Source organism: Girardinichthys multiradiatus, chromosome 18, assembly GCF_021462225.1.
Source record: "Girardinichthys multiradiatus isolate DD_20200921_A chromosome 18, DD_fGirMul_XY1, whole genome shotgun sequence".
Taxonomy (NCBI): domain Eukaryota; kingdom Metazoa; phylum Chordata; class Actinopteri; order Cyprinodontiformes; family Goodeidae; genus Girardinichthys; species Girardinichthys multiradiatus.
The window spans coordinates 40,293,627-40,315,547 of NC_061810.1; the positions used below are offsets into that span (position 1 = coordinate 40,293,627).

The 21,921-nt window shown below is 39.0% G+C and overlaps 1 protein-coding gene across 3 annotated transcripts in view; it reads right to left on the reverse strand.

Annotated features, from left to right (window-relative positions):
- The window catches only part of LOC124884763, a 29,081-nt gene extending 13,290 nt beyond the window's left edge, over nt 1-15,791 (reverse strand). The window contains exons 1-7 of one of the 3 annotated variants that reach the window (XM_047392809.1): nt 15,420-15,791; nt 6,201-6,233; nt 6,025-6,105; nt 3,463-3,492; nt 2,135-2,194; nt 1,999-2,045; nt 19-71 (exon numbers count right to left, since the gene is read on the reverse strand). In XM_047392809.1, coding sequence (XP_047248765.1) covers nt 19-71; nt 1,999-2,045; nt 2,135-2,194; nt 3,463-3,492; nt 6,025-6,105; nt 6,201-6,233; nt 15,420-15,447 — 332 coding nt within the window. In that variant the 5' untranslated portion in view covers nt 15,448-15,791. Of the gene's footprint in view, nt 1-18; nt 72-1,998; nt 2,046-2,134; nt 2,195-3,462; nt 3,496-6,024; nt 6,106-6,200; nt 6,234-15,419 lie in introns of all 3 variants that reach the window. The other 2 variants (XM_047392807.1, XM_047392810.1) reach the window with 2 other exon arrangements.
- Nucleotides 15,792-21,921: the final 6,130 nt, after the last annotated feature.

The window sequence follows — 21,921 nt, forward strand, 5'->3', positions numbered from 1 at the left end:
ACAATGTCTCTCACTCACTGGAAACGTCCCCTTGACATCCTCTGAGGAGTAATGAGCTCTGTGCCGTGGGTCTGTCAAAAGCACACACAACTTATTTTTTTTCACAGTCACTATAGTGATTGTACAGTTTTTATCACACTGTATACAGTGTAATAAAAACTGTACAAAAAATATATATAAAAGAAAACAAATTAGGCTTATCAAATTTCTGCAAAATCCAGTGCTGGTTTAAAGTATTTTCCCCATACAGAGCTGTTCTGTTTTTGCTTTTTTGTCACCCTTAAATGTTTCAGAAAAATAAACTTTAATGTCAGACAAAAATATACAAAAAATGTTTAATTTTAAGGGGGAAAAAGCTATTCAAACTAATGTGACAATTTGTGAAAAGGCAATTTCCCCCCTGTTAAATCATTAATTAATTGTGACTAACCACATTTAAACCCAGGCCCGACCTGTAGAATAAGGAAATCAATCAGAACCTGTCTGACAACATTAACCAGGCTGAAAGATTTAAAAAAGCCACAAATCATGTGTCTATTCTAAGAGGTTTGAAATCATATGAGAAACAGTTACATCTCTTAGCCTGGAAAGAGTTCCAAGGTTTGCAAAGCTATTGGACTCCATCAAACCACAGTAAGCCGTTATGAACAAATGAAACAGTTGTGAAGCTTCCCAGAAGTGGCCAGCCTATTAAAATTACTCCAAGACTGCATACATACAGAGCTCCAAGCTGAGAACCACTGCAAACTAAAAAGAACACAACCCCTCACACATGACCTAAAGTTCATGCCCATAGGTGAGGGTAGGATGCCAAAAAACATCCTGACAATCCCCTGGACTTTTGGAAAAAAATTGCTATATTCTGTTACATCAATACTAACACAGTATTTTAGACATATAACGGGCAGCTTTCTCTCTTAACTTCAGCACGGTTTTAAACAGCTCATTCATTCTCAAAACCACCCCCAATGTGGCTGAAATAAAATAATTCAGCTAAGAATAGAGGGGCTACATTGGTTTGGATAGATTTTTTTCCTTAATACATGAAATCATATTCGTCTTCCGCCTTATCCGGGACCGGGTCGCAGGGGCAGCAGACTCAGAATAGACGCCCAGACTTCCCTCTCCCAAGACACCTCCTCCAGCTCCTCCGGGGGGGAGCCCAAGGCGCTCCCAGGCCAGCCGAGAGACATAGTCCCTCCAGCGTGTCCTGGGTCGTCCCCTGGGCCTTCTCCTGGTGGAACATGCCTGGAACTCCTCCCGAGGAAGGCATCCAGGAGGAATTGGATACAGATGCCCGAGCCACCTTAACTGACTCCTCTTCCAAGCTCCTCCCAGATGGCCGAGCTCCTCACCCTATCTCTAAGGGAGTACCCGGCCACCTTACGGACGAAGCTAATTTCAGCCGCTTGTATCCGGTATCTCGTTCTTTTGGTCATGACCTAAAGTTCATGCCCATAGGTGAGGGTAGGAACGTAGACCGACCAGTAAATCGAGAGCTTCGCTTTGCCAGCACTAAGTTGGACCTGTTCTTGGTGCATCTTGGACTCCAGCAGGGCTGCCCTTTTTCACCGGTCCCGTTTATAACTTTCATAGACAGGTTTTCTAGGCGCTGCCAACGGGCGGAGATGACATGGTCCTGCTGGCCCCCTCTAGCCAAGACCTACATTATGCGCTGAGGCAGAGTGTGAAGCGGCTGGGATGAGGATTAGCTCCTCCAAGTCCGAGGTCATGGTTCTCGACCGGAAAAGGGTGGCTTGCCTGCCTCAAGTGGAGGAGTTCAAGTATCTTGTTCAAGTACATTAAATCATCATTTGAAAACTAAATTTTGTATTTATTCTGCTTCTCTGATATTAAAATCCGTTTGACTATCTGAAACATTTAAGGTGAATAAAAACACTGAAACCAAAGAAATCCGTATGGGGGTAGATACTTTTCACAGAGCTCTACGAGCAAACAAAACATTATATGTAGGACACATCTGGTTTCTGAGCTCACCTGATGGACGGCTTTGCATTTTTCACAGCATAACATAAGTCGTGCATCTGTCAGGAAGAACACCAAAAAACAAATGTGTTCAAACAAAGTTGTTAACAGTAGTTCAAAGGCAGAAACATGTAACATATATGCTCACCTCTACCATTTACAGCTGCTGCCTGAGGTTCAGCACCTGCCCCTTCAAATCCAGAATTTCCTATTTTCCATAAAGTATATATCATGTTATGGTTGTTGCGAAAGAATGGATTCTGTTATGAAAATCTACGTCCCTTAGGATTAAGGTGTTTTTCTTGCAAGTTGGACAGAAAATCTACAACTTTGTGAGATGTCTCAACCAAACTTGAATCTGCAAGTAAAAATCCTGCTGCAACATCTCCTTTGTCTTGTTTTCTAAGGCAGTCTTTTCTCCTCTGTCTCTGCAGCAAAAGTACAAGTAAAGAACTGTTTACAGATGTAATGTGAAGGAAATGTGCACCACTTAATCCCACTCTCCATTTATGCATTATTTTTAACTATTGCTACCAATAACTTAGTATTCTGTTTTTTTTTTTTTTCCCTCTATAGAGGGACATCTAGCTTCATGTTTCTGTGTTTAGCTGCATCTTTTTCTGGAAATAGCCACTGGCTAAGTTGGTTTTCCTCTCCACTGTCAGTCCGTGCTTGCTTAGGATTGGGGGTGGACACAGTGCCAACTCAATGCATTCAGTTGGGCTTTCAGAGATAGATTAACTTTCTACGATATGGCATTAAATGATAAATTTATTTTCACTGTATTTTGTTAGAATTTAGTTAGTTAGTGAATTAGACCTTCTGTAGATGAATGACATGAATGGGCTGTGTTGATAAAAAATGAATTGATGTTAACTGATTTTGGGCCAAATGAGATTTTTTTTTATTATTGTGTATGAATTTGATCTGTTTGTCTTGCAAAGTTCCTCAAGATGCCTAACTCCTGATGATATGAGTTGGTGCAATATGAATAAGCTGAACTAAAATATTGGACTGCTCTGAAGAGATGTTACTGTTTTGGACAGGTAAGACTTTTTAAAAACATAACATAAAACTTCTCATTCTATTTAGTCAGTCCAACAAAATATTAATATGAAGTGGCACTGCTAAGCACTATTAGACAAAAACTTTGCAATATTTTAAAGGATGAAACACAAGACTGAACTCCAAATCAAACTCATCTGGAAACTTTACAAGAGCTGAAAATGTAAGAGTGCCTTTTAAGTCCCAACAGCTCAGCTAGCTGCCACTGAGATCCAATAATAGACTGCCACAGTTATTAGCATCTAAACAACAACCTAGCAGCAGGTTAAACAAACAACCTGGTTTATCACGTATCCTACCATTTTTAGATTCCTCTGTGTTGACCTCTTTACTGTCTGCAGAAAATGCTGGTAAGGCCAACAGAGATCACAACAGTTGCATTGAATTGATTACATGGAGGGAATATCTTACCTCCTTCCTTTCCATCATCTTCAGCACCACCTTCTGATGAAAGTTGACATGAAATTTAAAAAAAAGGTCACACAGGAGCAACAAGATATGAAAAAATGGAATTTGATTTTATGCAGTTGTGTTCAAAATATAGCAGTTCAAATCCCTAACCAGATCAATCAACTGTTAAAATTAGATTTCTACATGGAAAATAACTTACTAGTAGGTGTAGTAGAGTAATAGAAAACCCACAGATCCAGTCACAACATGCAAGCTGCTGATTCTGTGTATCACTAATTTAAAGAGGCGTGTTCAAAATAATAGCAAGGGGTTCAAACACTAAGGTCATTCATTTTGTGAAAAATCCAGCGTAGAACAGGTGGCTCATATTTAAGGATGAAGGCAGCAAAATCTGAGTAAAATGGGTCATTCCAAACATTTTTTTAGAAGATCGGCATACTTTGATAACGGTTGATTGAAGAAGAGAAAACCTAAGGTATAGAAAAAGACTGACCATTAAAAATGATCCCAAATGCTTTAAGATAGAAACCAAAACCAGAACGACGAGGAATACAACACTACACTTCAAATTGTTAACAAAATAGGACAAATGGGATCATTGATCAGATTGAATCCATCACAATGCTTGAAGAGGTAATTTTGGTTTATGCCAAGGTGGAAATGCTTTTGGAATTTCAGCAAAACTAAGACTCCCAACACCACCAGTAAGAAAGCAGCATCTTGGTTCCAACCCAAAAAGATCAACGTTATGGAGTGGTGACCAAGTCCCCACACCTTAATCCAAAGAAGAATTTCATTAGGTCATGTCAAACAAGCAGTTTCTGAGGCAAAACCAAGAAATCCAGAGGATGTTAAATGTGGTCCAACATTTTAACATTTTACATTATATATTTACATTATACTCTTTCTGATGATTAAAATAAATGTCTGAAGTTAAAAAGTGAGATCCATGGTAAACAAGGAAGTATAGTCATTTCAATAGCTACTTAAAAAAAGGCCAAACATCACTTCCCCATTTTGTATCTAGAAAATAGATTTAAAAAATATTCAATTTGTACCTTAGCTGTGAATAACACATTAAAATGACCAGAGTGCTTCAAAGCATCATAGACATGTTGTCTTGGGGTTTCTCAGTCAGTTTTGTGCCAAAGTTCACATTCAGAGTAACCATCTATTTTCTCCTTTTTTGAAGTTTTAAGTGTGAGAAGCTGGTTCACTTTGTATGAAAATAAGAAGCAATGGGGAAAAAAAACTGTCTAGTTTCTTAAGAGCTCAACAAACTCAGCTTCTTGGTATTTGTGACATGTAGAAATGTTTTGCATTTGTTCCTGGAAGTATGACAAATTTTGAGGAAGTTAAAACTCATTGGTTTTGATGCGGTTATTATTTTTTTTAAACCATTTTTCTTTATTTTTACAACATATCGTGCAGTACCTTTAACACTTATCAACACTCTTGGTAAAACTGTTAAAAAAAAAACTTAAAATAAATCGGTCTTTACGCTTAGAAATATCCAGCCTTATGTTCTCTTGTCTTCAGCTCAACCCAGAGTTTTTCTACAGGAGTTTAGGTCAATGAAGGTTGATTTGGTGTCAGGTGAACAGTTTCTGTCCTGCTGAAAAACCCGATAATAATCCATTTTCAGTTTTCTGATAGAGGCTATCTGATGTTTATTTAAAATATTCTGTTATTTTAAAGAGTTTATGATGCAATGCATTTTAGTATGGTTTCCCAAGGCCTTTGGAAGAGATCCAGGCCCACAGCATCAAGATCCACCACTGTGCTTAACAGTGGCCAAGACGTGCTTCTCCTCATATTCATCATCATTTAAAGTTTTGCATAATTTCTTTGCTACACATCAACTACTTTAGTTGTTTAACTACACAATTTTGTTTCCTGTTCAGCAAGTAGCTGGCATCAAAAAAGTTATTATATCTTACCTTGCCTGCAGTGAGATTTTTTTTTACCTCCTCCTCACTGTAAGGTGTTATAAAAACAAATGTGCGTTCCTCAACCAGTTTAATGGTAAGTCGCTAACAGAAATGGACCTCTATGTCATGTCATATGAACACCACCAGGACACTGGAAGTGAATGATTACTAATTACTAAGTACTTTGACCAACCTTAAAAAGCAAAGAATTGACTGAAAAAGGAAATGCTTCAGTTAAATTTATGTTATAGGAATTTTTAGTTGTTGTTCTGGTTAAATATAATAAATAAACAAATCAGTCAATAAATAAATAAAATAAATATTTTGACACATGTCTCCCATTCAAAAATGAGATTTTTCTAAATATTTCAAGTATTTTTACTCATCTTCACCAGGGTTGCTGAAACATATGGTTAAGGCAGTTTAACATCATGTTAATTTATTATGCCCAAATAGAATAGGAGAACAGAGTAGTTTTTTTTTTGCATTTGTCTGTTTTCTAATCCCTAGTAAAGCATATATTTATTTCCTGCGACTTATTCTTCCATGTAAACAGATTCTGGTTTTCAGCTTTGTAATATCACTGTGCCTGCTAATTTGGCAAAGTATTTCTTTAAAGACAGAGTCTCACCAGCATTCTCTTCCACCTCCACTTCTTCTTCTTCATTCTCCTCCTCCTCTGAGCTGTCCTCAGTGGACGTTCCAGTAGTCTCTGTTGGATAACGGCACATAATGGATAGGTCAAACAGAAAAATGTTTACCACCACTGTCAAAGGTTTAAACCTGCAAACTAATACGGGTGCTCACCTGAACTGCTACTGTCGCCCTCCAACAGGTTATCTGCAAACAGCAAACAGAGGGTTAAAACTGTTTATCCTACATAAACTGATGCAATACCCTCAAATTATAAGAAACTATTGAAGTTTAGAGATTATTATGCGTTTATAGCCATACAATTGCAACCAATGTGGAAAGAAAAACAATACTTTAAAGATTTGCCTATTTTTAAACATCACCCAGTTATTTGTGCAATAAGGAAAAGCTTAATTCTGCAGGAGAAACAGATACACAAACATATGTTGAGTGATTTGATTCCTCTTCCACTTTCTCACAAAATAAAGTCTATTTAAAGCTGCATTTGCAGCACATTGCTACAAAACACCTTCCTTACATGAGTACATAAAGCAGGAAAAACTGAAAAAGTACGGAAGTGGAAAAGGTGCAGCCCAGAGAAACGTTGTCATAATTTACTTACAAGTTTTATTTTCTTACTCTTCAAAAAACACTTAGCATAGCTAAATTACATAATCTCCTTTGATTTATGCAGGGTTAACTGAGAATGAACTGTGTGAACAGGGATGTAAAAATTGCCAAGAATTACCATTCTGGTGCATACAGTATTTAATAGGTGGATCAAGAGGAGTCTTTAATGCAACAGTGAATGTCAGCGGACCGGGCCATCTGGCTGAGTGCCTCTCTGCCTAATGGATGGGGCCCATCCTCTTCAACCCACAAAGTTTTATCTTGGACTAACAAGCAGATGCTGCCATCAGTGCTCTACCCACAGCAACACCCTCATCAATCTCCCTCCTTCACTTTGCTGCTTGCACCACCTCCCTCTGCACTCTACCCCACCCTTTTCCTTTCCCCTGTCCTCATATGCCTTATAGGTCCTTTATTCTGCGCCAACACCGCCTCACAGCAGAGCCAACATGAAACCATAACTTTTTTTAACCCAAGACTTTTTCTTCTCTGTTAAACAAACAAACCAAGTGGAGATCATATCACTCTGAAAATACATGCACGCTTGTACAAATGCATAGGCTGTGTACAACCTCGGCAGGCTGGAAATTCACGGTTGTAGTCTGCCATCTGCTGGTCAAAAACATCAGTTCAACACATGACAAAAAGAACACTACAACCTTCAGAGCATTTCATTGAGATTATTTGTGACCAAGACAAAATGTCACATAATTGTGACGTGGAAGGGAAATTATACATGGTTTCTAGGCTTTTGAATAGAAATAAATAAAATAAACAGAAATCTGAAACGTGTGGCATGCATGTTTATTTTATCTCTATTGGTCAATAATTTGTAGAGCAACCTTTCATTGCAGTTGCAGCTGTGAGTCTTTTCCAGGTATGTCTTAACCAGCTTTGTGCATTTAGAGACTGAAATTTTAAATAATTTTGGATAATTCAAATCAGTCAGACAGCTAAAAAGTGTGTGTAAACATTATTTTCCAAGTTTTGAGACAGATTCCCAATTGGATTTGACTGGGCCATTGAAACACACTTATGCGTTTGATCTAAAAGCAGACCTGTCTGCTTTGTTCCTTGGGTTTTCATGATGTTGTTTGTTCACTACTGTTCTCTAGTAAACCTCTGAGGCCTTGTCAGAACAGCTGCATTTATACAAAGATTAAATTACATGCAGGTGGACTCCATTTAAACAGGTGATTTCTCAATGCAATAGTTGCATTAGGTTTAGTTTAGGCGTATCGGATTAAAGAGAAAGAACACAATTACATGCCACACTTTCAGAGTTTTCTTTGTAAGCAAAAAAACCAAATACAAAATTAAAGCTTTCTTCCTTTTCCACCTACATTTGCCCCCTTCTTTCTGTTAGTGGGACAAAATGTAAAAGAGTTAAAGGAACCAGACGTAAGAATGTCTATTTCTGATGCCCTGATCCATGTGAAAAAAAGTGGCAGTGGCTGAAAAAAATTAATACGTAAACATTTTTATTTATAACTAATTGCTTGAACAAGCTTGAGAAACACTGATCCAAGTAGGTTTTCCATCTGTTTCTGTATAAAGAAGTAAAGATGACCGCGTCTGTGAAAGTCAAGTTATAAGAAGTAAAGTTAAAAGTTGTTTGTAGACCTGTGAGACAGGATTTTAGGGAAGCCACGCAGTTGATAAACAACTTTCTAAAACTGGTTGCTCTAATGAATATCCATAGATAAGAGGTCTTTGGCATAAACCACCAAGACAATGGTGAGCCTTGTTTCATAAAGATAGGAAAACACAATTGACAGAAAGAAAACTAATAGCTTACAAAGGTTTATGGTAAAATAATTAAACAGAAGCCATAAAACTAAGGGTCAATGTACAAAAACACAAATGTAATCCTGAGGGAAAACCTTTCGCAGAGCGCCCAGGATCTCAGGCAGGGAGAAAGGTTTCCATGTCAAAAAGTCACAAATTAAAAGTTAATAAAGGGTGTTTTCTCTCGAGAAGATTGTAAATGTCTGAGGTGCAGTTGCATAAAGAATTTGGTATGGATTTACCTGCACGCAAACTGTTGGTAGTTCGTGTCTGGTGTTTTACAAGTTTCAAAGGTCTGTTCTTTGAAACTTTTCTTTTTCCAACGAAAAATCGAAAAATAATTTGGTGTGCATTTAATTTCAGCTGCCCTGAGTCAACACGTTGTTGAAACAATTACAACTGCAGGTCCTTTGGGATATGTCTGTAATAGTTTTGCAAATTGATGTTCTATGCTGGAGATTTTCTGTGAAGATCAACTCCCAAGTCTTGCCACAGATTTTCGGGTGGAAGAGGATCTGTACTTTGACTGGGCCATTATAACACATAATTATGCTTTGATGGCACTCATACGGCTTTCAAACCAACGCAGTTCGGTTCCCTAACGTAATTTCTAATCAGTGACTCGTGTTTCCACCAACAAAAAGAGGTTCCAAACGCAAAGTCTGGTTCAACTCGGGCACCGCAGAATACTTGGTTCTTCTGCACGAACCGTAATGTCACCTGTGGGCGGTTCGAAGCCGCAGACAATAGAAGCAGGAAGTATGGCGGCAAAGACGAAGAACGTACTGCATAAACATCATATTTGTAAAAACACACTAAACATGCATTGTATAACTACTCATTTCTGTTACACTTCCGGATGCTGAACATATGCAAATGAAAGCATTGCACATATCATTGTTCATGCACCAAGTCAGTGTCTCCTTTTCCATATTTAACTGTAGTTAAAAGTTAACAGTAAACCCCCCCTCCTTCTTTTTCCTTACCTAACCTTGGAAGACACCCATGTCATGTTTGTGCCATACTCTTTCCTCTTTCCATACTCAGATCCGGATTGAACAGTGTTCAGTGAGATGTTTAAAGCTTTGAATCTACATTAGACTTCTCCACAACGTTCTCCCTGACCTATCTGCTGTGTTACTTGATCTTCATGATGCTGTTTGTTCCCTAATGTTCTTCTAACAAATCTGAGGCCTTCCCAGAAGGTGGGTTACAAGCCAAGTATTCTACTTTAACACTACAGTGCTGATGTTTTTAACTCTAATATTTTTCTGTAAAGAACTATGTGAAAAAAGTGCAAAAGGTTGGAGGATCTTTTCCAAGATGACTTATGGCTGCTCTTAAGGTCAAATCTGCTTTAAGTACCACATAAATATTTGAAATACAACTGGAATAACAAATATATAATAACTTAAATTTTCTTGCTGGTTTAGTTTTTGCTTGTGGAGAATTCTAGTAAAACCAACCAAGTAATATGTGACACCACTGAAAACAAATATGTTGACATGCAAACAAGCTGCTGCCCTTTCAGGCAAATGATATGAAAAGCATTGATAGAAGAGGCCACTGGGAGGGTGGTAAGAAAATAAGGAAGTGTGACTAATGTAGCACCGCATATGCCCTCTGACAAAGTGAACGTAAACAGAGAAGCTTACAGCAATAAAAAGGAGGGACTGAAAGTGACTCTACCTTTGTTCTCCAGGACAGGGACATCCCCATCTCTGCAAGAAAAGGCATAAAACTAATGAATTATAAATGTAAAAAAAATTAAAACATCTCAAAATGATGAACATAATGATAAGGCCTAATACTGCCCAGATGTTGAAAATGCATGTTCCATCAAAATCTCTAACTGGCAAACTTTCAGTTTGACCTAATAAATATACCGGAAATGAAATCTTTTATAAACTTTAGGAAAGATAGTCTTTCACTTTTCCTAGCAAACTTTAAATTTGACCTTAGTAGATCCTTATTTCAGCTTTTATTTAAAGCTATTCAATGCAAGAGGATTGATTGGGAACCCTGATATCATCTTGTCTGTGAGTGAAACCATTGCATTTTTAAATGAACAAATTATACTTATAAATAAATTCTTTTTTTTTCATTTGTCAGCTTAAAACACACTGCCATCACACCAAAGAGTTCATCAGGCTTATCTCTCCAGATATACGGAGCTGCACTTGAACCCCCTGGGGATGAGACTGAATGACGACACAAGAGACAGAACAACAACCCATTAGTAAGAAATGGGGGTATAAAATGGCCCTGTGCCATTAAAGACCCCCAACAGAAATGCATCATCTGCATAAAATGGAAACTGAAAAGAATGCCTGTCTGGGCAGCACAATGATGGTACAATTGGCCCTATGCTCTTATTTTAATGTGCCACCAAGGAAGAAGGGGTCTTTCACACCAGAGATGCTTTTTTAAACACAACCTCTGCAGACCCCGAAGGAAATTAGCAACATTATTCTGCTAATTTAACTTCACTAAACTATTTGAAAATTCAGATCTATAAGAACTTTATGTATTTAACTGATCAGTAAGAAAATTTTAATTTTACAGGGAAAATCTAAATGACTGGATTCATAGGGAAACTTTGATTTACTGGAGCACAGGTAAGAATATTAACTGAACCTCATTGGGTCATATTTATTTCCCAGTTTATAATATAAATGTATGATTACTAAACTGTTATATTTGAATGAATAAGGCCAAACCAAACAAATGTTCTCGCATGATTATGTTGGGTTTGTATTTTATGTGTAAGTGTAGAAAGTGTAAAAAGAGCATGCTTAGTGTTCTTGACAGGTTATTTAAAAATTAAGTGCCTCAATAAAGTTAATGATTCATGGAGTATTTTTCTGAGGAGAAGACCGGGACAACCTGCTGATACAAAGCGAGCTTCAACAAGAGGCAACACGTCTGATTTCTGTTAAGAGAAAGAGGCAGAGTCCAAAACAAAAAAAAAAACCACACAGGGAGGCGTGGTGAAGCAGCTCATCTGTCCCTTTTCCTGTTTCCCTCCTTCGGCTGTAAAAATGTTAAAACTCCCCAACCATGAGCCAAATAGTGAATTAGGAAATGGGGATATTTCATCTGCCACCTGTTTATCCTGATAAGAAGCTGCTGCTTCCTTTTCTTTTACAACAAATGTCCAGGAAACTGTTTTCTCTCTCTCTGTCTGTCAAGGTCGTCTCACTTGTGCCTCTGCCAAATAGTAACACCACAAATGCTGTGCTGAGCTCATTAGTTGCCTCAGTGATCATCACTTCCTCTGAGAGATCTGGGTTTGGGGTTGCTCAAAACAAACTCCCTGTGTAAGTTCTCAGATTTGTCTATTGTAATTTATTTCAGAAACTTCCCCCAGGGTGCATTATGCATTATTCCACTGATTATAAGACAGCAGACTTGACCCAGATTAGATTCAGGTTGGTTTCTTTTAGTTTGTTGTTGGTTGACGTAGTCCTGGGTTAACTTCTGGGAAAAGACAAACAGGAGCAAATTGCCCAGATGCCACATTTAATTATGAACCAACTGGCGACTGGACCACACAGTGTCAAACTAAAATATTTATAACTCTTGAACATTTCTACAATTGTTGTCACTTTACAACCACAATCTACATTTCATTGCGATTTTATGTCGTGGAGCAACACAAAGCATCATGTAACTGTAAAGTGGAAGAAATATGATATTTTAAATTTGTTGACTAACCTGTATGGTACATGCACAGAATAAAATTTCCGCACATTCTTTTTTCACATAATTTATTGGGACTGAGAGCATCTGTGAACATCTATATGAAGTCTTGACACAGTTTCTCAGTTCTATTTAGGTCTGAACTTTAACTGGACCATTCCAACATATAACTATGCTTTAAACAAAACCACTTCATTGAAGTTAGGGGTGTATATTTAGGGTTGTTGTCCTGGAAGGTGAACTTCTGCCAGAGTCTTGAGTCTTTTGCAGCCTCTAACAGGTTTTCTGCTAGAATACAACAGGAGAGTGAGTTATATTGCCCATTCTTCTTCGCAGAAATTGCTCAAGCTCAGTCTGATTGGATGGAAAGCTCTCTGAATATCAATTTCCAAGTTCTGTCACAAATAATACATTAAAATATTTTATCTAAACCATTCAATAACAGATTTTCCCAGATTGCCCTTTATTTAGCGTCATCCAACTTCTCATTAACTCTAACCAGCTTCCCTGTTCCTGTTGTATCTCTATAGCATGATGATGCCACCACAATCTTTACCATGAAGATGGTGCGTTTGGGCTGATGTGTTAGTTTTCCTCCAGACAGTTTTTTGTATGTAGGAGAAATAGTTCAGTTTTGGGATCATCTGCACAGAGCCCCTTCTTCTTCTTGTTTGCTGTGTCCTCTACATGACTTGTTGCCAGCTTCAAGGTGGACTTCTTATGGCTTCCTTCAGCAATGGCCTTCTTCCTACCACTCTTTCATAAAGGCCAGAACTGTAGCATGCACAACTAATATTTGTACAGTAAACAGACTCTGTTTACTGTGACACTGTTCTCTAATATTCTCCATCAAACCTCTGAGGCCTTCATAGAACAGTTGTATTCATACCAAGTCTAAGTCAAACACAGCTGGACTATTTCATAATTAGGTGAATGTTGAAGGCAGTTGGTGGCAGTGGGTTTTATTTTAACACTTTAGAATTTCTTTATTTTTACAACATGTTGGAAACCATGTATCATTTGTGCTGGTCCAACACATAAAATCCCAATAAAATGCAGTGACGTTTATAGTTATAACAAAACGTTTAAGGGCTATGAATACTTCTGCATTGCAATGTATGTTCCTGACATCAAGGTTTGGATTTGTTTTTATTTTGTTTGAATATTTTTGACAGAAACATCCTTTAGAGGTTCTGTAACTTTGTCTGTTCTCATGTGTTTCAGTCCTCCTCCTCCTCCTGCTCTCAGAGAGGTTTAGTTTCTGCAGACAGATACAAGCCATAACATTTTTTATGCTCCTCCCAACTTCCCATAAACACAGCGCAGATAGGAGACATTTGTGTGTAGATAAACAACCGTCAGTTAGGCTGCATCCATAACAACACGGGAACAAAAAAGAAATGTAAAAATCTTGGCCTAAAATCCTTTAGATTATTAGTTTTGATCTCACCGCTTCTAAACATTTAACACCATTAAACTGAAAATGTGTCGTTGCTGCTGTTAGTAAGTTGGTGAAATTTATACAGTACTTCTCAAGAATCCAAAAGGGTTTCATGGTAAAACTCAGAACAAGGCAAAAAAAAAATTATTAAAAGTATAGATAAACTTTTTAAAAAGGGGATAAAACCAACATGTCAGACCAGAATAAATTGTCGTGAATTGCAGGAAACATTAAAGAAATGGGTTTGACTGAAGGTTGGCTTATATAAAATTGCCTACAGAATTAGTATAGCTAATGTTCACAATATACTGGGGGAGCATCTCCATTAAACGCCTCCAATGTTAGAAATATAAACTTAAAATAAATATTTATGTTAACTGGTAACCATTGCAGAGAAGTTAAAATGGGATAGATGCTGGGCTCTTCTGTTTGTACCTGTTTGTTGCAACTGCATTTTTAAGAAGTTGATTTGAGGCTGTTTTGTTAAAACAGGTAAAACAATGCAAAGAAAGCTGTAACAAAATCATGGATAATTGTGTCCACTTGCCTTTGATACTAGCGGTCTGAGCCCAGAAATGATGAAAGCAATTCTGAAAGACCTGCTTTGAATTATGCTAGAACACAGATGTCTGAACAAAAGCAAGATTTTTTGCAGACTCAAATAAAAAGAGGAGCCTACAATAATAACATGTTACTTCTTGTCAGTGTCTTCTTTTATCAAGGCACTGATCAAAGTCTGTTATCTGTTTTTGGCTAGAAAAAAAAAACAAAATCGCATTGACCTTTAATTAAAGTGGATAATTTATGTATTTCAGAAGAACAGTACAGAGGGATGTCCTTATCAAGAATAGAATGAGACCCAGAACAAAGCCTTGATGAACCCCACAAGAAAGAGCTGCAGTTGCTGACATAGTCTGATTCACAGATATAATTAGACATGCATGATGTGAACCATTTTAAAACACAAGTATCCCAACATATTTCCTTAAGTATATTGATTAATACTCTGTAATCAGCAGCATTGAAAGCAGAGGGTCGACAAAACCCATTGAGACTTTAGGTAAAGCAATTTCTACCGTATCTGAATCAAATTTCAGAAAACTGGCCTGAGACTCTTCCATCATTTGAAATTTCACCAGAAGATATTCAAGTTGCTCTGCTACCTGTAGCTATTGTAATTGTATAGCATAACGTTGTGCGGTTATTATCTAGGGGTTAAATGGGGACTTTTCCATCCAGTTCATCTTGCAAACAAAACCTAGGCAGCATTGTACATCTTTCAAGAGAATGAGTCATCAGTATCAGCTTACCTGCTGGTGGTTCAACAAAAACATAAACTGGGTAACAATGATAGAGGAAGTACTTATGAGGATGCTAAGTTTGATTTTTAAAGATAACACATGTGACATTTAATATATCTGAATTATAGAACAAATAACGATAATCACAAACTGTAAATATGAAGCTGGTGGGTGTTAACAGTCCTAGATTTTTCTTTTTACATTTTATTTTTATTTTACTTTCTCTTCACGCAACGCGATGACACAGTTTTGTAGGTGACTCATTCAAGTTAACAACACAACAGCGTGCTCTACAGAGAGACCAACAAAGAGAGGAAACATCCGCTTTACATCTGAAAATGCTTTCAGTTTTACATAGTTTTTACAACAAGGAAGCACAGCGTGTTTCTGCTCGCTGATCTGTTTTAAATAAACAAACAAAATGAGCCTGGCTGGATAAAAAATAAAAATTAAAAAAAAGACACCACTTCCTGTGCTCGAACCGACACAGACCTCCACATTTCATCTGTTTTACTTCGGTAATTAACTCACCCGTTTTCCAGGTGACACGTTGCTCCATAGGTCGCCATCTCCGCCACCATCCCTCCGGCTGGAAGCCAACCCCGGTCAGGCTGCCGCTGCTGCGCTGCGAGTAAAAACCACCTGAGAGGAGGCAACGCTATCCCCGCATCTACATTAAAGGCGCTTAAATTGACCGTGCGTAAACGGGCTCCCTACATAGCATGAGGTTTTAAATGCAAAATGTCATTTACGTTAAAAAAACGGGGAAAAATGTGTTGTACCTAAACAAAAAAGCGATCGCAGTAGTCTGCATGAGATCTGCGTGAGATCTGCAACAGCAAATACATCAGGGCATTGTCTCCTTTGTCAAAAACAGTGTCCGTGTGCTTCGAGCGGATTAAACCACAGATCTAACACCATATGAACAGCGCCACTTCATAGATCTCAGCCTAGTGCAATGCGTTGAAGATCTGCAGCGTTTGGAGGGGGGGCGAACAACAGATGAGGGCGGAGAGCATCATCCCGCCTTTACTGAAGTGTTAAGAAAGTCGTGTGACGACACATGAATACTGAGGCGGACTAAAAATATAAGACACTTTGTGTACGTGTGATGGGAGCGTGTTGATGAGCAGAAAACAACGAAAGAAATGAGCCTTAAAGCTTTTCAAACGGCGCACCAGTCCGATGGCGATGTTATGATTCACCACCAATCCGTACAATTCAGGCATTCAAATCATAAATCAATTATCTAGAGCTCCAAAACCTACATGATCCACTGAAAAAATATGGCCTCTTCATTATTTTATACATGCAAAAAAGTGTTTAGAAATATTTCATTTCTATGTTTTACATCAAAGAAAAATGCCAAGTTTTAAAAAAAGAGAAATTTTTAATAGAACATTCAATTTTTATAGAAAAAGATGATGTTGATGATGCTGGTTGTTCTTGCCTAGAGAAAGAAATGTGCCTGTACCATTGTGTCATTCTGCTGTAGATTTTCAATGCATACATTGCATGATGATGCGTAGAAATCTTGTTGAATTAGCATTTGTATGATCGATATACTTTTAAAAAAAACATGCAGTTTCTATCAATTTTGGCCAGTGTGGCTCCAGAAACACAGCTTGCAGATGCCTGTTTAGCACCTAACTTTGGGACCGATTAGGGCTCAATGTCAGCCAATGGGCCCCTAAAAGAAAACAAAAGTTGTATGATGAATTCCAGGCTGTGTTAGCCAAGAGGGGATCCCTTGTGGTCAGTGGTACCACCAGGGTTGGAAAGAGGAAAAATGACCACCCCAAAAAATTTTCTCACATTACATTTTTAAAATGTACTTAATCTTCTTTGAGTGAGTGTAATATGCTGAATTAGTTTGATTTATTATTAGTATTACCTCAGAATCAGAATCAGCTTTATTGGCAAGTTCGTACATACAAACAAGGAATTTGCCTCCGGTACACTTTGCTCTTTTGTTCTGTTTTTGCATTACAGAACATACAAATTTACAATTTACAATGTACAATATACACATATCTAATAAAAAAGGTGCATTTGCAACATCTGTATGCTGTTGTTCTGTACTCTATTGAATGTTCATTAGAGAAACTGCCTGGGGGAAGAAACTGTCTCTGTGGCGGCTGGTTTTAGTAAACAGTGCTCTGTAGCGGCGGCCTGAAGGTAAAACTCTAAACAGTTATGTGCAGGGTGTGTGGGGTCGGCAGAGATCTTGGCAGCTCTTTTTCTGACCCTAGACCTGTATAAGTCCTGGATGGAGGGAAGGTCAGCCCTGATTATTCTCTCTGCAGTCCTGATTATTCGTTGCAGTCTGGACCTGTCCTGTTTTGTGGATGAGCCAAACCACACTGAGATGGATGAAGACAGGACAGACTGAATGATGGCAGTGTAGAAGATGACCAACAGCTCCTGTGGAAGGTTGAACTTCTTGAGTTGCCTCAGGAAGTACAGTCTCTGCTGGGCCTTCTTTCGAACAGTGTCTATGTGTGAAGACCATCTCAGGTCCTCAGAGATGGTGGTTCCTAAGAACCTGAAGTGGTCCACGGCCGATACAGTATTGTTGAGGATGGTGAGGGGGGTGTATGGGGGTGGTGTTCTCCAAAAGTCCACCACCATTTCCACAGTCTTGAGTGGGTTCAGTTCAAGGTAGTTCTGACCGCACCAGTGTACCAGCCGATCCACCTGCTGTCTGTAAGCAGACTCATCACCGTCCTGGATCAGTCCAATGACAGTGGTGACAGTGGTACCTAGGTTGGATGCTGATGCAGCCATTGAACAGTATGGACTACCATGTAGAGTATTCTGTTAAGGGTGGGGAAAACGTAAAGGTAGCAGAATTTATGATCATGAACAGAGGAACTAGAAGGAACTCGCATCACAGGCAGAAGTTTTCATAATCAGCGATAAATACAATTCCTATCTGACAAGTTTTCAAATCTTTAAGATATACATAGCATGAATTAACGTCGTCAATGTAATCTTTATAACATGTGGAGAGATGTTTACAAGCATGCCTTGGACCTCTTCTATCAGGTTTTCAATTTGGAAAATCAGGAAACACTTGAGCCAGATAGTGAAGTCCACCTTTATGCTCTACAGCGCAGCTTTTTCCCACAAATCCAGTAAAATCTCGACTCTTTTAAAGATGGTTGAAACTCCAATGGTCTTAGAACTGAAAGGAATCAGTCGCTGTTGCAACTCTGGACTAGATACAGAGCAAGGCACCATGGTGGATCTTGCTGAGGTTAAAGATCCAGTCTTTCAACCATTTTTCACGTGTCTCAGCATTTACTAGTAAAAATTTAGATTTTTAACTTAAGCAGTGGTGTTTAATCAACTTTAATAACATGACCAATTATGACCAATTATTTTTTTCTTTAATGGAGGTTCATGAAGACTGGGATTGACTGGAACGGGCCTCACACTCATCAACAGTGTCAGTCCCAGATATTCAGCTGACCTGTCAGCTCTCAGATGAAGAAGTTGCCATTTTGCCTGTTCCAGAAATTTCAAATTTCAAGGAATTTTTTCAGCAATCTTCAGCAATCAACTCATACTTGGAAATGGTGCAAGTTTTGTCAAGAATCATAAGGGATTAATATCCAAACTAGACTTTTGGTTTAGATTGAAGGTGAAAGTACACTTGAAAGTACACTTTGCTTTTTATTGAAAATAAGGGAATGTGTTTAACTTTGTTCCTTAAATGACACTTGAAGAACAACTAAGCAATTTTGTTAAGTAGAGCAACTTTGTCCAACTGACATTATGCCTCCAAGGGTTGAAATGTGTTTTAAAAAATTAAAACAGGTTTACACAACTGAACTTCAAATTGGCATGGCCTGCTAGACATAGCATCAAATGCATCTGCCACTGAATACTTAAACAAGTCCAAAGTGTGAACTGTGTATGGCAGAAGTAAGTACTCCCTTAAAGCCATCATAGTTTTTATACAAGCTGGGAGTTTCAGTGTAGAGGGTGACACGGGAGTAGATTTTTTCTCCTGTCCCATCCTGCGCCCACAGAAAAATGTCTTGTCCCATCCCAATCCCAGGCCAGCATAAAAAAAAAAATCCTGTCCCATCCCACTCCTGGTAAATTGACTCCCACTCCCATCCTGCTCCCATTTAGAACGACTCCCACTCCTGTGCCACTCCCATTTTTGTTTTCTTCATTTAGTCTTTTGGGAATTTCTTTGTTTGAAGGACCAGTTAGGTCCCTGTTGTTAGCTGTAGTAGAAATAATAAAATATCAAACAAAGAAACAGACCATGCCTATCTTAGTTGAATAAACAAAATGTACATAGTTGTATTTCACTCATTTATTAAGTGATTGTTTCCTTTGAACAATGACATTACTTTTATGTTTCAAGTTGCTGAATCGAAAGAAAAATGCACCTAGCAAGAGAACTGTACTTGTTGAACAAAAGGGCAAAAAGGCATTACCTTCACAATTTAGAAACTGTACCTCAATGGTTCACAGCCCTGGTCCTCGGGGACCCCTTCCCTGCAAGTTTTAGATGTGTGTCTCCTCCAGAACACCTGATTCAAATTCTGACATGACCTCCTATACAGGCATCAAGAAGGGAGGGTCAAACTGGACAAAATTAATACAATAAAATCATCATTAAATAAATAAATGTTGTGAATGTCCCTTAAGTGAAGTAAATGTAATATGAAAGAAATGTAACATTAAATGTGCCATTAAATTAAAGGTACCATTTATTTATTTAATACATCATTAGAAACAATAAATGTACCATTATGTCATTAAATGGACTATTATGCAATTAAATGTGCCACTGAATAATTAAGTATAATTTTAAAGACCACATGACGTAATTAGTGGTACACTTAATATCTAATGATGTATTAAAATAAATTGTACATTTAATGGTACATTCAATTTTTTTCTATTTCACAACATATTTATTTAATATCTTCCCTTGATGAAGCCTTTCTACGGAGCCCGTGAGGGGACATGGCAGAATTGTTTTTCTTTTGCATCCCCACGCAATACTTTTAACGTTCCCACGCAATACTTGTTCGGTAATATTTGCGACTTTCCTGTCAGCTCTATGAGTTTAATAGATAAGTCCTTACTTCTGACATTATGTTGCAAATCCAATTTTACCACGTCCAGTTCACCTGCGTTTTCTCTCTCTATTCTGAACACAGGTGGAAAACGTCGATCAGAAGCACTGTTGGCTTGTGGGTTGTGTAGTTCGTTTGACCCGCATTATAGTATATGATTCTTGGAAAAAAACTACACAATGGCAGGGTCGAGCCAAGATTTTTTTTCTTAAAGTTTATAACAAAGTCTCAGTTTTACATTTCCAAAGACAATTGATCCTAGTTTATTTTCCCTCCTATTGGTTAGCTCCCGTTCCCGTCTGCTCCCGTTCATTTTTTTATCCTGTACCGTCCCAATCACATGATCTTTACTAACGCTGTCTCCCGTGGGATGGGATTCACCGGATGGGATCCAGATTCCAGAAAAATGTCAGGCTCTACTTCAGTGTCTCAAAGCATGTTGATGAAGTAGGAAAAATCCCCCAGAAATCTCCGTCTAAAATTCTGAAGGAAGCACCTCCCAGCCATCCCAGAATCTCAGCAGCTAAACCAGATTATTTGATTAAGCTAAACAGTGACAGAATGAAAAAGGTCAAAATGTAAGGCAAACAAATATCCAGTTTTATTTCAATATCAAATTTATAGTGTAGATTCATTTATTAACGATGCATTATTCAATATGAACACGCCGCACCTGTTTCAATTAATATTCTGGGAAAACCTGTGACACGGTACATGGACTTAGCATCACAGTCCTAATCATCCTCAGTCCGGTATAGATGCCCGAGCCACCTCAACTGGCTCCTCTCAATGTGGAGGAGCAGCGGCTCTACTCCGAGCTCCTCTCGGATGGCCGAGCTCCTCACCCTATCTCTAAGGGAGTGCCCGGCCACCCTACGGAGGAAGCTCATTTCAGCCGCTTGTATCCGTGATCTCGTTCTTTCGGTCATGACCCAAAGTTCATGGCCATAGGTGAGGGTAGGAACGTAGACCGACCAGTAAATTGAGAGCTTTGCTTTTCGGATCAGCTCTCTCTTCACCACAATGGACCGGCACAGCGCCCCCATTACTGTGGCAGCTGCACCGATCCGTCTGTCGATCTCCCGCTCCATTCTTCCCTCACTCGTGAACAAGACCCCGAGATACTTAAACTCCTCCACTTGAGGCAGGAACTCCCCTCCAACCTGAAGAGGACAAGCCACCCTTTTCCGGTCGAGTACCATGGCCTCGGACTTGGAGGAGCTGATCCCCATCCCAGCCGCTTCACACTCGGCTGCGAACCGCCACAGCGCATGCTGTAGGTCTTGGCTAGAGGGGGCCAGCAGGACCACGTCATCCGCAAAAAGAAGAGACGAAATCCACTGGTCCCCAAACCAGACCCCCTCCGGCCCTTGGCTGCATCTAGAAATCCTGTCCATAAAAGTTATGAACAGGACCGGCGACAAAGGGCAGCCCTGCCGGAGTCCAACATGCACTGGGAACAGGTCCGACTTAGTGCCGGCAATGCGGACCAAACTCCTGCTCCGCTCGTACAGGGACCGGATGGCCCCTAATAAAGGGCCCCCGATTCCATACTCCTGGAGCACCCCCCACAGGGCATCACGAGGGACACAGTCGAATGCCTTCTCCAGGTCCACAAAACACATGTGAACCGGTTGGGCAAACTCCCATGAACCCTCGAGCACCCTGTAGAGGGTATAGAGCTGGTCCAGTGTTCCACGGCTGGGACGAAAACCACACTGTTCCTCCTGAAGCCGAGGTTCGACTATCGGTCGGACTCTCCTCTCCAATACCCTGGCGTAGGCCTTACCACGGAGGCTGAGGAGTGTGATCCCCATGTATGTTTTATTGTCATAAATCGATTATGGTTGTTATAAATTGCCACCCCCCATATCAATATGCCCATAGAACTGTGTTTATCTATTATATTCACGTTTGTGCACCATCTA